Source organism: Sycon ciliatum, chromosome 1, assembly GCF_964019385.1.
Source record: "Sycon ciliatum chromosome 1, ocSycCili1.1, whole genome shotgun sequence".
In the NCBI taxonomy this organism is placed as follows: Eukaryota; Metazoa; Porifera; class Calcarea; order Leucosolenida; family Sycettidae; genus Sycon; species Sycon ciliatum.
Window position 1 is genome coordinate 82,465,780 of NC_088643.1, and position 14,347 is coordinate 82,480,126.

Below are 14,347 nucleotides of genomic sequence, written 5' to 3' on the forward strand. Positions count from 1 at the left end.
TTCTGCACCCTCGGCCATTGAAGCGTCTTTAAACGACCTGAACGACCCTATATCACAGGCCTTCATGGGAAATACGTTCTATCTGCACAATAGGGTTGTGTGAATCCGTGGACCAATTCAGTTGACTACAGTACCCAAACATTGTACTGCATCTACACATTACAGTATAGTGTGCAAACATTAGCTTACCTTGACACTGGCATATTTGTACTTGTGCAATGGTACTAGCTGCTTGGACAGCAAGTCGTAGACTAGATCTCCAGACCACCAGCTGATGAACTTTGGGCACATGTCATGACTCAGAGGCAATCGAAGATAGTTCATAAAGAGTTTTTGCCTGTAGAACAACAAAACGGATGATAACATAGAAACACGCCTAGTATGAGATACGCTTTCTCATCTCAAGTACATGTACGACCCAGCACTCTTTTACTGATCATTATTACACATTGAACGCCATGGCGACAACCCCGAGTGATCAGTCGGGATGTAGCTGGTACAGACTGTCATATAAGAGCTTCACAGCGCCACTCAGTCAGTTACTTTCAAGCACACGGTTAAGTTACCACTCACTTTTCTGTGCTGTTCACTCCCATGAGCAGCAGCAGTGACAGGCTGAATGCCTCGCCTGCTCGACCAAGCCTGGTGTGCATGCACAAGCACAAGCAAACAAAATCAACAATGTCGATAGACTGACTTCACACTAGATCTTACCATTATAAGTGATGACAGAATTCCCACAATGAAGACAACGCAACAAGAATTCAAAGGATCCAAGTGCTCGGCGTGGAGACAACAGAGGTATTTTTGTATTAGTTATCTAGTTATGCCTAGTTTCCAGACAGCTTATTAGGCAAGATAGTGTGACTCCAAATGTGCGACAATTGGCATAGAAATGACGGTTCGTACGTCCCTGACTCTCCAACAGAGTTCCCACAGGCTTTTTCTACTTTTGAGGAAGGTCCCTGATGATCATCAGCAAGCAGTAGAATCCCTTTTCTGGGCTCTTGTTCCTATTGTTGGCATGTTCTAAAGAGCCACGCAGTTCTTCTTATCTCCATATTGAGGTCACGTGACGAGTGCTTAACTAAGACTAAATGATTATTGGAAGACTTTCAGATAAAGTTGTGTCCAATGTACCTACATTTTCACTCTTCGGCATGACTATCACTCAGTAGCCGTTCACTAGTAAGGGAGCTCTGTAGAATCACTAGAGTCTGTACTCATAGTACGGTAGCTGTACTATTTATTGGGCATACAGGTAGTATAGATCAACTTCCTTTTCCCACACTCCAATAACGCTCCTGCGTACCACGCAATGTACAGCCTGCATACAAAGTACATCAGACCGAGGTGTGGCATGGTAATGTACTCAATTCACACTGCTAGGTTGGAATAGTTTTGTATTGTCTACTCAAGCCTATAGCCTATCGTCTTCCTCAGTTTAGTGTTGAGTCTTGACCTAATCTTCGAAAGTGACACTCTCTTGCTCATGACTAACGTTAAAGGCACCCCTAAGCACAGGCACAACAAAGAGAGGGGCAGTTCCTTCTCTATGTAATCTTACCTGCGACCATCCAGCTGTGATACACCGGATGGCATTAATTGCAGCATGCCTTGCTGACCCTTTGCACAATCCATCATCACCTGGGTACACAGCAGCAGACACAAGCCAAGGACGCCGGTCTATGAAACCATAACTGAGTACCCCATCAACTCAAATCTCAACAGGGCAATGATGATTGTGTGGGCTACTGCAACAAAGTACACGTCCTTGAAATGTGATGCTCTCTGTAGACCTATATAAACAGTGCGGAAGAAGTGTGTTTGAAGAAACACAGAAAAATACTGGGTTTGGTCAATCTCCATGCTATGCGAGTGTTTGTGTGGACAGGAAGGAGGCAGGAGATCCTTACCTTTCGTTCCAGAGCCGTGATATTAATCCTGAGTATCGGATAGCCACTCAGCCACATATCATGTTCCAGAGCCGATACTGGCAGCAAGTTCATGGCTGCCTTGGCACCTGCCAACAGTAGGCTACGGTGTATCAAGCTCTAAAACAAGAAGACCAAAATGTCACAGAAGCAATAATCTAAATCACGGATAACAACATGAGTTTTGCGTGTGCGCAAAAATATGTTAGCACAGAAGGCGCGCGCATGCTCTGTTCCCACCAAACTCTCACGCGCTCACTGCTTTCCTTAGTTCACTGTTCCTGATTTCAGTTCTTGCTGTGTCTACATTAGCAGTGGATTTCTTTCTCAACCACAACCCCAACCTCAACCTCAAGGTCTTCCATAACTCATGGAGATGTCCCGTGCACGTACGCAGTTAGCTTCTCGGCCCAGGCATTCCAGTCGCGCCTTGCCGTTCCCGTACGCCGACACCTAAAATCGAGCCCCTACAGACCGTGCCGATCGTTCCGACAATGCCCGTGTGGAGCAAGACGATATGCCGTCTGCTGTTCCTCAGCCGGCCAGCTTATTCACAACTGGTTTAAAGACCAAGTTCTCGTACAGCGGCAGTGTCGATGGCCCTGCACCCCTCCTGGCACGAGTCGAGCGCCTTGAGGAACGAATTTCAGCTCGCCAAGATCCGGACGGCCATCAAGCGGTGGTCCCCTCAGTGGCAGACGTGGGCCAAACCGCATCCGACACCGTCACCCATCACCCTCCTCAGGTCGATTCCGACCCCATGGACAATTCCGTCATCCAACCCGCGCTGCCTCTGATAGCAGTGCCCATGGCGAACACTCGCGAGTCCAGCTCCATTGTTCCCATGGTCCCGCGTAAGTGACTTGAAAAATCACACGCGAATACATGAAGCTGGAGTATCTTCTCCCGGAGAATGAGAGCGCAGGGTCCAAGCCCTTGGAGCTCAGCACCGCCAATGGAGAGGGCTGATGTGTGTCCCTCAACTTATGTATGACAAAGAAGCGCCTTATTGTTGACTTCACTGCCCGGCTGGAAGCCTACACCACCTACAAGGCCTGCGTACTGAAATATGTGCCCTTCTGAGCACTGGAGCTGGCGACATACCAGCACATTATCTGTACTGCCAACCAGCAGCTTGTGACCCCAGCTGTACTGGGATATGACAGCGCCTTCCGAGCATTGGTGGCAGGAACCTCAGCTCGTTGGGATGCAGTCGACCGAAGCCTCTGGAGCCTGCACCGGATCTGGGCACCACAACCATCCTGCTCGCGCGCCCAACGCTGTACAGCCGGGATCGTTGTCCACAGTATTTGGCAGGGCCACATGGTCCAGCTGGCACCAATATCAGCTGTCCTATGCAGCCATTTCTTGCCGGGGCGGGCAGCACCCGCCAGATCTGCCTCAACTTCAACAGTGGCCGCCCATGCCAGCACCAGCCCTGTGAACGCTTACATGTCTGCTCAACCTGCGGTGACCAAGGTCATCCTGCCGCCCGCTGCGCCAACGACGGTTGTCGGGGATCCCGCCAGACGGACAAGCCCGTCACAGCGAAGTAGTCTCCCCACTCCAATGTACATAGGCTAGCACGCTTGATGACTTTTTTGCCTCGTATTTCTAATAGTTCTCTCTCTCTCTCTCTTTCTCTCTCTGAGTTTATCCTTAATGGTTTGCAACATGGATTTCCCATTAGCCACTCTGGTGCCACTGTATTCATAAATGGCAACCTCCCAACTGCCCTTGAACATGCTCCGATTGTACAGTAACAAATTGCCGAACGGGTCCGACGTGACGATTTAACCAGTCCTGTCTCTGTCCCACCTTTTCACGCATCGTGTGTGTGCTGTCCACTCGGTGTAGTGCACAAGAACAACGGGACATTACACCTCATGCATCACCTGTTTTACAAGTTTTAAAGTCTCCTAAAGGGGGATAAGGTGGATAAGGGGTGGGGATACGGGGTGGGGATAAGGGGTGGGGATACGGGGTGGGGATACGGGGATTGTGGAATAAGGGGCATCGCATTAACAAGGAAGGCACACTTTAGGTTCTTCAAAAACAACATTTTCAAAGTGATCCATGAGGACACTTTAACGAGAGAGCTTGGAAGCTCAGGGCCCTACGCTATGCTTTTTTGCCTAGCTAGCTCATCATGCATGTTATTAGAACTGATGGAAATGTTGTTGTTTTTTCATTGATTGGCCACATCAAACTAACTTTCTCTTTGCATTCGAGGGTAATACGACACCGTCTACCACCTTGATGACCTAGGCAAAAAAAGCATAGGGATGTTATAAATTTTTCATTTCTCCTATTTTTCTCAAGACATAACCTGGGATTCGAACCCGCACTATCGCCCTGCATGCATCCCCCGATATACTTCGCATACATATTCATTCTTCCAAGTTGCTTCAGGGGCGTCGGAACCACACCGGCCGGGGCGGCCATGGCCGCCCCACTTTCCGGGCCAATTTTTTTGGGGGGAAGGGGAGGGGGGGGGGTAAGTGCACACAGCATGCATGCATGCAGTATATGCAGTGCACATCTGTACGTGTGGTGACGTGGTGCAGAATGCCGTATTTCGCTGAACTTTGAAGTACATACATGTACATGTACCTGCGTAACCTCTGGGTTCAGTGCGTACACTAGCTGCTCTAGCTGCTGGCTGCTGGTCGGTGACAACCGGACATGTCTAGTGGCACATCTAACCTAATTTAGCATGCACGATTCGCAACATAATCGCGTTACTGCAGCAGGCAGGTTTTCCCTAACACTAGTCACTACAGACAGAACGCCGTTCTGCTCCAACTTAGTTTCATAAATTTAGTTTGATTATGGTGCGCTCATCATGGCGGAGGCTGAAGTAGTTCCTGATGCGCCCCATCAACCAAGAGGTTTTGACTTTCCGAAAAGAGAGTTTGAGAAGAAGTCCGTCGTGAAACGTGCTTTCAAGGCCAAGCGGTTTGATCGTTGGTCATGGCTGCAGTATTCTGAGGCCAGAGATGTAGTGTTTTGTTTCACCTGCTTCCAAGTGTCATAAGGAAGCTGTCCTGAAAGTTGTGAGTTTACCAGGCGCGGTAGTGGACATCGGAGAGAGCCAGTCAGCGCAACACCAGCGCGAGAAAGTAGAGAACCGGCACTGCTTCCTCAAGATACTGTCCTCGCTGCGCTTTCTCGCACGCCACCATTACGTGGTCACGGTGACGACTCCGACTCCAACTTCATGCAGTTGTCAAGACTTGCGCTTGTCAAGACATAACTGGCATGCATTTGACCTCTTCCTGGCTATGATGGTCTTAGTGTGCACTGGTGGGCTGACTGTACCCCCCCCCCCCTCCCTCCTGCTGTAGTGTTCATTGTACTATTGCGTTCAATTGCCTAGCCGCCGTCGCCCCCCCCCCCCCCCTTCACAATTGGCCGCCCCACTTGAAATCTCCTTCCGACGCCCCTGTGCTTCACGTTATGATCTTGCATTTGAAAGCCCTATTTGAATACTAGCATTGTGGCCAGCTGTCTTTGATGGTACGGTACGGTACGGGACAGGTACGGTCGAGGCTAAAACGACACCGTCTACCACCTTGATGACCTGGGCAAAAAAAGCATAGGGATGTCATAAATTTTTCATTTCTCCTTTTTTTCAAGACAACCTGAGATTCGAACCCGCACTATCTGTCGGGAGAGAAATAAGACTGAAATGTACCTTACTTAGGCCAAAACAAATAATGACCTTGTTTCCGGTCGCCCGACCGGGCCACTTTTTCCCAAATTCTGAAACTTTTTTTTGGTCCCAAATGTATACAAACGGTGGCAATGCCATGTGTGCAAGTGCACTCAACGAGTCATAACTTCGTCAAATCTCAACCGAATTCCACAATCGAAACACCTACAAGGTAGCAGAGATTCTCAGCTGTCGGCTCGAAAACCTATGGGGTCGATACGAGCTAGAATAACGGAGCTGGAAGGACTCGAACTGTTTGCTTGATTTCTCAGGATGTACGAAAACAGGAATACACCACATGCTGTACAAGAACAGTGAGTCAGTCAACTTTCACATTGATCCTTGCCATGATATACATGTATGTACAATGTACATGTGTAGGTGCTCTTGTCCATCAATACCACAACGATTGAGGAACCAAAAAAAAATATTCAAAAAAGTTTCATTCCGGCCGACCGAGTCTCCTTTTTGAGGGGTTGCCGACCAGAAACAAGCCTATTTTTTGTTTTGGCCTTATAAAACAATCACACTCAAGGACTACCACTCTAATTTTGGGTCATGCATCTTCTCTCACCAGAGCCTCTAAATCTCACACTCTAGATCTCTCTCCATCACTCTAATCATAAGGCACATACACTCCAAATACTCCAAACTCTTCGGGATTCTCGAACTCTCTTTTCCAAACCGAGGAAAGAAAAAAGGCCCAGAAGCGCAAGCATGCGCCTTGGTTATCAAAACATGAGAGCTCGCGTCCTGCGAGAAATTACGTAACGTGTGTAAATGTTTTAGGTTTCAAATATTAAATGTGGAGATCGCGTACGCGACACTATCGCCCTCCATGCATTCCCCCGATACATTTTGCATACATGCTCATTCTTCCAAGTTGCTTCACGTTATGATCTTGCATTTGAAAACCCTATTTGAATATTGCGGCCAGCTGTTTGCATGGTTTGTGGCCAGCTGTCTTTGATGGTACGGTACGGTACGGGATTGCACCCGGAATGCCGATGGCACAAACAAACAAACACCGAATTAAAGCTGTGTGGACCCTGGCTAGTGCCAGACGTTACTGAAGTAACGTCTTTTGCATAGCTACGGGAATTAAAGCCTTCTCTTCACATGGAGTACAGACAAGAGAAAAGGGATAATGGGGGGGGGGGGGGTCCTAGGAAACACTTAATCATCAGCACTAGTAGTTTTTGTACTGTGTCTCAATCTTTCTCTACACAACAGGTTTGGAGTTGTCAGGCATTTACCCAGCCCCCAGCTCAACACCACAGAACACCCCCCCCCCCCCCCCTTCCAGTTGTCCATCACAGAAAACACCAGCCCAATACCCAAGAACCTAGTTAAACAAACTGTGAAATATAACTCTGTATTTGAAAGTGATCAGCATGGTTTGAGATCAATTTCAGACGATTCTCAGGGACAGCCGGAGGTGAAAAGTGGTCTGGCCAGGGCCCGCAAACCGGTTCGGTGTCTGAAGGCCGTGTTCCTACAACACGACAATGAGACAGTCAAATGCCAACTGAAGAAGAGACAGACTCCAGCTGAATGGGCACATGTTGTCAGAAGTCCAGGCAAGCAACCATCACCAATGGTACAGCATTCCAACTTCTTAAGGTTCTTCATGATGACTAAGCCACTAAGTTACATTATAATTATTATTATCAAGCCGTGTGGAATAACTGGTGTACCGACAAGCATCATACCTTACCCTCAGAACAGGCTGTGCTGGATTAAGGGCTGGATCCCCGGCAGAATGTAGCAGGCTAGCTGATAGATTGAGCTGTTTGGGTGATGGAAGCTCCAGGAATGTGATCCGCGCAAACGTCAGTAGCCGTGACAGATGAGGAATGAAGTGAGGAGCATCGGTAATCAGTCCGGAGAAGACTGGTGCACCAAGGATCTGCCAAGAACAGTCACGGGCAAAGTTGTGGAGCCCTACATGCCTATTCTCCTTGCATCAGTAAAATGTAAGAGGAACACATGCCTAGGATATTCCTGCAGTATACATGTGATTGTGTAACATTCCAAGCTAGAAACCTGCACCAACAACATGCAGTTGATTGCGGTAGGGGTTCTGTTCGCGCTTTACAATTCATACAGAATGATAAGCTAAGCCATCTTGAATGCTGATTTGTGTCCACTCAATGAAAAGATAACATTCAATATCATTGGTGTGTGGCTGTCAGACAGCAGTACAGGCCGGTGTGTGGCTGAGGGACGGCAGAAGAGGTTAGCGTATGGCTGAGGGACAGCAGTATAGGCTACCGAGTGGCTGAAGAACAGCAGTATGGGCTAGTATGTGGCTGAAGGACAGCAGTATAGGCTAGTGTGTGGCTGAGGGACGGCAGTGCAGGCTAGTGTGTGGCTGAGGGACAGCAGTATAGGCTAGTGTGTGGCTGAGGGACAGCAGTATAGGCTAGTGTGTGGCTGAGGGATGGCAGTGTAGACTGGTGGTGTGTGTGGCTGAGGGATGGTAGTGTAGACTGGTGGTGTGTGTGACTGTCGCACAGCAGTAGACACACTAACCTGAAATTCAGCAACATCAGCCTCTTCCTCCATAGCCAGTGACAGGCTGGGGGTTATTTCCTGCATGCTGCCGATTATATTGGACAGCTTCAGCGTGGATCGCAATGTCCTGGTTTAGAACAGTGACCGGTTTGACAAACAACATCAACTGAGCTGAAGCAGACATCTTTCTATGTGAAATCCTTAGCTAATTTCGTCATGGGCTTGCTAACGTCCTATTACATCTATTTTAGCACTTCGTAGCATAATACTATTATCATAAACAGGTAGAGCCAACTTTGGGAAGAAGCGGTTAAACGATGAGTCACATGACATGCTTCACACCGTAGATGAATGTGTCAAGTGACAGACTTCCTCGGCACTATTGGAACATCAGATAACTTCCTCGGCACTATTGGAACATCAGATAACTTGTTTAAACTGATGATTGGCGTATCTTGAGGAGTGGGTCTTTGAAAATATGTGTAAAAAATAATGGATATTACATGGTTGCCTAAGTTAGAACTGCCCTAAAAGCTACAGATGATCCCTTGCCAAGGTATGATCAATAAGAGCTGAGAGGATGCAACGGCTGAGCAATGGAAGGCCTAAAAACTGTGTTCGTCTCACACTCACCGATATCGATTGAATGCAGCAACGGATGATGGCTTTATGACCAACAACACACTAGATTCGGGCCACAGGTGTGCAATCTTGCATGCCAGCAGTGCTTGAGTTAAACCACCTGCGGATAATCAGTCACGGCCAGCAATGCAACAAAACACATAAATCAAAAATTAACCAAAAACCAACTATGCATGATTGTCGCATGCAAACCCAATGGTAGTGTGTCAAAAAAGTTACTATTGTGTAAGCTTATAATTAACAGGATAACTCGTTATAGATACATGGGCCGTGTGGTTAAGTTGCTATAGATACATGGGCCATGTGGTTAAGTTGCTATAGATACATGGGCCTGATGTGGTTAAGTTGCTCACCGTAAGCAAACAAGTTGAAGCGTCGCTTTCCAGATTTCTGCAATTCCCGTCGGATCACAGACCATTGAGCGTTGAACTGTACCTCTTCACTAAGCAACTCTGGTGCAGGAACCTCTTCTTCCTCCAAACTAAGCGCCATCTTTTGTGCTGATACAAGCAAACACACAAAGACCATGATCAGAGGTCACCAAGGTAGAACAATGTAAGTAGGCATTGTGAAACTATACACTTCACAGGTATGGTCCTGTAGAAAGGCTCGGTTGAAGTGAGAGACCATTCCGTTTCTCCGAATTGGCATTGGATTTACCACATGGCCAGCAATCGAGGACATCTGAGAGTTGTAATTTTTGTACTCCCCCGAAGTGTGATTTTTGGCGTGCTGGGCCAAGCACAAGGAAGCCATCTGCAAAAAAACTGCAGAAAATGGTTGTTGTTTGGTCCTTTGGTGTAATCTTTGTTTCTAGTCAAAGCTAGTTGCTGTTTGGAGCAGAAACGCTGAAATTGACTATTTTCTGCATGTACTTATTCATGTACTCATGTACTCAGTCATGCAGTCTCACTCGTATTTTAGCTCTTTTTCCGGAATGGATGCTGCTCTGCGCCCCTTGGTGAACATTTCCTGCGCTCGTGGAGCAGCTGAAAAGGACCACTGGTATGTCTGGTTCCTGGTTTGAAAGTGGAGAGTTGACTTTTGTGCCTTGAAAAAGGAGTAGATCGCGATAAAGGTACGTCTGTGGCTTATTTTTGAGTGCTCCTGGTACATTTTTGATTGTGATAGAAATTCTCAGACCAAAGTCAGACCAAAGTCAGCGCGATGATGGCCGTACTGTTTTCTTGTGGATTTTTTAGTTGTTTCATCTCGTATCTATGTCAGTATCGTGATGGTGAAGTGGAGAGGGTGATTTTCTTCCTCTAGGCTTCGTTCGGCCGGCTTTGCTTCGTCCTCGTTGAAAAGTGATCCTCTAAAAAAGGTCGATTCGCAAAATTATGTTGATTTTGAATGTACGTGATGACATGCGATTGCTGGCTATGAGGCGTTGTACTCGGACTACATTTTACTCCATCTGACCTCCGTTGTCTCTTCGAGTGACCCTAGTGTGAAAGAGTGCGAGAGTGGTTGTTCAAATGACCTGATAAGACTCACAGTCAGAAGTAATGGTGAAGGAACTAAAAATTGTGCCCCAAACATTTAGTGAGTTTTAGCATAACTTCAGTGTCCATACATAGCTTTACTATTTTGCCTTGTCATCCTGCCAGGTTGACGGCACGATACCTGCATCCTGCCAGGTTGACGGCACGATACCTGCATCCTGCCAGGTTGACGGCACGATACCTGCATCCTGCCAGGTTGACGGCACGATACCTGCATCCTGCCAGGTTGACGGCACGATACCTGCATCCTGCCAGGTTGACGGCACGATACTTGCATGTCTATGAGCACAACTCACGCATCAATATCTTACCAACTTCCTCTAGTGTTGGAGAAATCTTGTTCTTCGTATCCAACTCCTTCGGAGACTTGTCCTTGTCCTTATCCTGGTCCTTTTCCTTATCGGATGCATCAGCGGTGTTGGGCTTGGCAACTGAGACTGCATTTTTGTCCTTGCCAGAACTTTTCTGGCTCGTGGATGTGGTACCGGCAGTGCTGTGTGAGGTCTTGGTAGATATGGGTGTGATGTGTGTTCCTGTAGTTCCACCAGACCGAGGCATGGTCGACTTGGGTACGGTAGCCCACAACAGCCGACGCTGGAGACATATGCACACAAAACACGGTACTAGCTCGTACAATGAACGCGCCTCCAAACTGTAAGAGCATCTCCAATTGCAGTGCACTTTGCAAACCTGTGATAACAGGAAGTGTGCAGTTCGCTGTAGTGGATATCATTCTAGGCGATGTGACAAAAGTTTGAGGGGGAGGGGGAGGGGAGACTACAACAAGTGCCGAGGTATTCAAACTGTGAATTAGCAGTCTCCGCATGGATCACTGTTCGATGAGTCATGAGGTACAGGTTGATATAGGACGAACTATGCACACCAACACATTCCATATTTACAGAAATCCGACCGTTTGCCAATCCGTTTCCCTTGCTGAATGTCAAACGGCCGCTTTGCCAGCAATGTTGAACCATGTACTTGAAGTACCACTGAATTCTCCCAAATCAGTGTACCTGACAAAGCAGAAGAGTAAGTTACTCACCATCGACTTGCCTGAAGTGTGGTACTGTTGTGCAGCACCGTTGATGGAGAGCAGAGAACGACCAGGCTGGTGCCTTACATCAACTCCGTTGTCATCCTCACCGCCATTATTGCCATCAGCTTCACTTTGGCCAGGAGCATCTCCTCCATCATTAACACCGGCTTGATTCTGGTCGTCTTCTTCTGGACTATCAGTGGTGTCTTGGCCAGCGAGTTTCACGTCATCGTTCTTGAACTCTGTCCCAGGCTGACCATTCCTATCCAGATGATCACTGGCCACATCTTCGTCTGATACAATACCACGGTAGTGAGCAGCTGCGCCATCTGGCCCATTTCCATCCTGCTGCTCCTGATCCTGCGCATTGTTCTGAGTTGCCTCATCGGAATCTTCATCTCTCTGCTCTGCAGGTAAATCGCCGGGCTTGGGGGTTTCAGCGGCAGCATCGTTGTTGTTCTCATCGCTGATCTGTTCGTTTCCATCGTTGTCACCCGCAGGATCTTGGCCTGCAAAGTCACCTTCGTGTTTATCATTCTGCTCCTCATCACTGACCATGTCATTATCCTGTCTACCTACATGTACATCGTCAGTAGGGCTGTCATTGGGATGTGGCACGGGTGCTGGCAACCTACCTCTGCCGTGTCGCTCAGCATAGTCGGCAAGTTTCTCCTGCAGTCGATCGCTGATCCTGGGTTGGGAGAGCGGCGGGCGATGGGAAAGAAGTTCGTGCGGCGCTTCCGTGTCCAATTTGCTTTCCAGTCGCATGTCCTCGCTGAACTCTCTGCTTCTGCTGAGCTCAAACGACTGCGCACCGCCAATGTCTGGGTAGGCCACTCCTGCGGCGCTTGTTGATGCCGTCACCAGAATACTGTACTGCGGCTTGGGTAGCTGACTTACTGACTATGCACACACACACGCACGCACACACGAACGCACACACACACACAAACGGCATGTAAAACAAGAGGAAGGATGGATCCAATATTCAGCCAGCACACCTAAAGGAAGACTGAACTACCGTACTATCTGGGGTCAGAGCCACACAGAGGCATAATACATACCCCCTCCCAATTTTGACCCAAGCTTTAAGACTAGAGTCTCATGCAAGAAAGTGAGGTTGTGATCTCGGAATATACATGTACATGTACATAGACACGTGGTTCCAGATCAAAACCGTGCCACTGACAAGCTAGGCCCAGTGTCTTTAGACTAGGCTTTGACTAAGTACATGTGCAAACAAACACACACACACACACACACACAAACACAAACACACACACACACACACACACACACACATGTTGATAGGTGCACACCGTTCACACTGCACACGAGACTGGACTAGGACTAGGACACCTTACCACTTCAGATCTCATAGCCTCCTCTTCCGGTGCAGTGGCAGGCACCCTGTGCACCACAATCTGCCAGTGAAAACAATAACCAAAGCGGAGCAATGGTCAGAAGGAGGAGCGGGGACAGGCAAAACTCAAAGGTGAGATGGAGGGCAGGAGAAATGAAACATAATTATGTAGAAGAAAAACACTCAATCTGCAGACCACTGTCAGGTTTTTTACAGTATGGCGTCATCATCATCATCATCATCATCTAGGTGAACTCCATGAAAGAACAAGAGACCAAGCTTCTTACCTCCCATCTTAAAAGCACGAGGTTTTTGTTTCATGTGCACACTAGTGCAACAGGTGTAACAGGTGTACTACTTATGCTAAGACATCTATACAGTACAAGATACGCCATGCTCGCTATTCAAACCTCTCTCAACAAGTGTTGAGGCTTACCGAGGACGACCGATTGAGAAGCACGGCGTCTGCCAGTAATTGCAATGTGTACTCGTTCTGTCCACGGCGCCACATCCGACTATTGATATGCTCCGAGAGGTAGGCAAGGGTCTGGGCCACCGGACCTGATTCACATCAAATGACAACAAGTACAGTCACATAAAAGTGCCTCAGTAGCCTTACCATTTTGTATTTGTATTTGGGTAGCAGCTTCACAGAGCTTGTACAATTGTTGAGACATCGAAAGTGCCATATATCCAAAGTCACAACACGGGACAGATGAGGTCAATTTTGGGAAGACATATTACTACTTCAGTGGCTCATTAATTCGGCTCCCTACAACGACTACCAACTGAGTGTGTTGCGCTTGTTTAGTGATGTGCCCTTGGCTGCACTGTGGATACAGAGTGGATACAGAGTGTTCCTGTCAGGCTCAGGTCAAATCTCTTGGCGGCGTTTGAGTATGGGCACGCCCGGTAGCGAACGGACCAGTGGATGGTGCAGGCCTGGTTGGAATCCTTACTTTCCAGATGTACCGGCTTTGGGGGAGTTGACAGCCACGTATTGGATGCGGCAAAAAAATCAAAAGGTTTGTATCCGGCCAAGTGGTACCATATCACCAAACTACATGTAGTGTGTTTATGTCCTTTTAAAGCCAGTCAGAAAAAGCTTCAAAGAAGCTGTGTACCAAGAGAATAGATGATAGCACATAACTCGGACACTATCGTCACCCAGCGACACTGAGGAGAAAGAATTTCAGTGATCCATTGGCCTAGCTTGACAAAACAATGTAACTAGGTTATAGAGACTAAGGAAGATGGACACATACACACACACACACACATGCACACACACACACACACACACACACAAACACACAAGCACACACAGACACACACACACGCACACGCGCACACACACGCACGCACGCACACACACACACACACACACACACACACACACACACACACACACACACACAAATAGTCACCTGCACTACCTACCCATGATAAGGAGTTCCCGCAACGACAGCACCATCGTGGCTGAATTCAGGAGGAAAGGCTTGGGTGATGCTGGCGACTTGTGTGACGAGGCAGATGCTGATTTCTTTCCTGATTCTTGCAGGAATAGAAACGTGGAGCCATTGACAACGAGGTGAACCAACCTACATTGCTGCAAAAGGCGGACAAAAAATT

The 14,347-nt window shown here is 47.9% G+C and overlaps 1 protein-coding gene across 2 annotated transcripts in view; it reads right to left on the reverse strand.

Annotated features, from left to right (window-relative positions):
- LOC135805873 (uncharacterized) overlaps positions 1-14,347 on the reverse strand; it is a 60,746-nt gene that overhangs the window by 26,488 nt on the left and 19,911 nt on the right. For both annotated transcript variants that reach the window (XM_065319993.1, XM_065319992.1), the window contains exons 9-21: positions 14,156-14,324; positions 13,152-13,276; positions 12,717-12,776; positions 11,359-12,255; positions 10,625-10,907; positions 9,162-9,308; positions 8,800-8,908; positions 8,185-8,293; positions 7,367-7,558; positions 1,917-2,054; positions 1,568-1,647; positions 574-642; positions 190-337 (exon numbers count right to left, since the gene is read on the reverse strand). In XM_065319993.1, the coding sequence (XP_065176065.1) occupies positions 190-337; positions 574-642; positions 1,568-1,647; positions 1,917-2,054; positions 7,367-7,558; positions 8,185-8,293; positions 8,800-8,908; positions 9,162-9,308; positions 10,625-10,907; positions 11,359-12,255; positions 12,717-12,776; positions 13,152-13,276; positions 14,156-14,324 (2,526 nt within the window). The remainder of the gene's footprint in view (positions 1-189; positions 338-573; positions 643-1,567; positions 1,648-1,916; positions 2,055-7,366; positions 7,559-8,184; positions 8,294-8,799; positions 8,909-9,161; positions 9,309-10,624; positions 10,908-11,358; positions 12,256-12,716; positions 12,777-13,151; positions 13,277-14,155; positions 14,325-14,347) is intronic.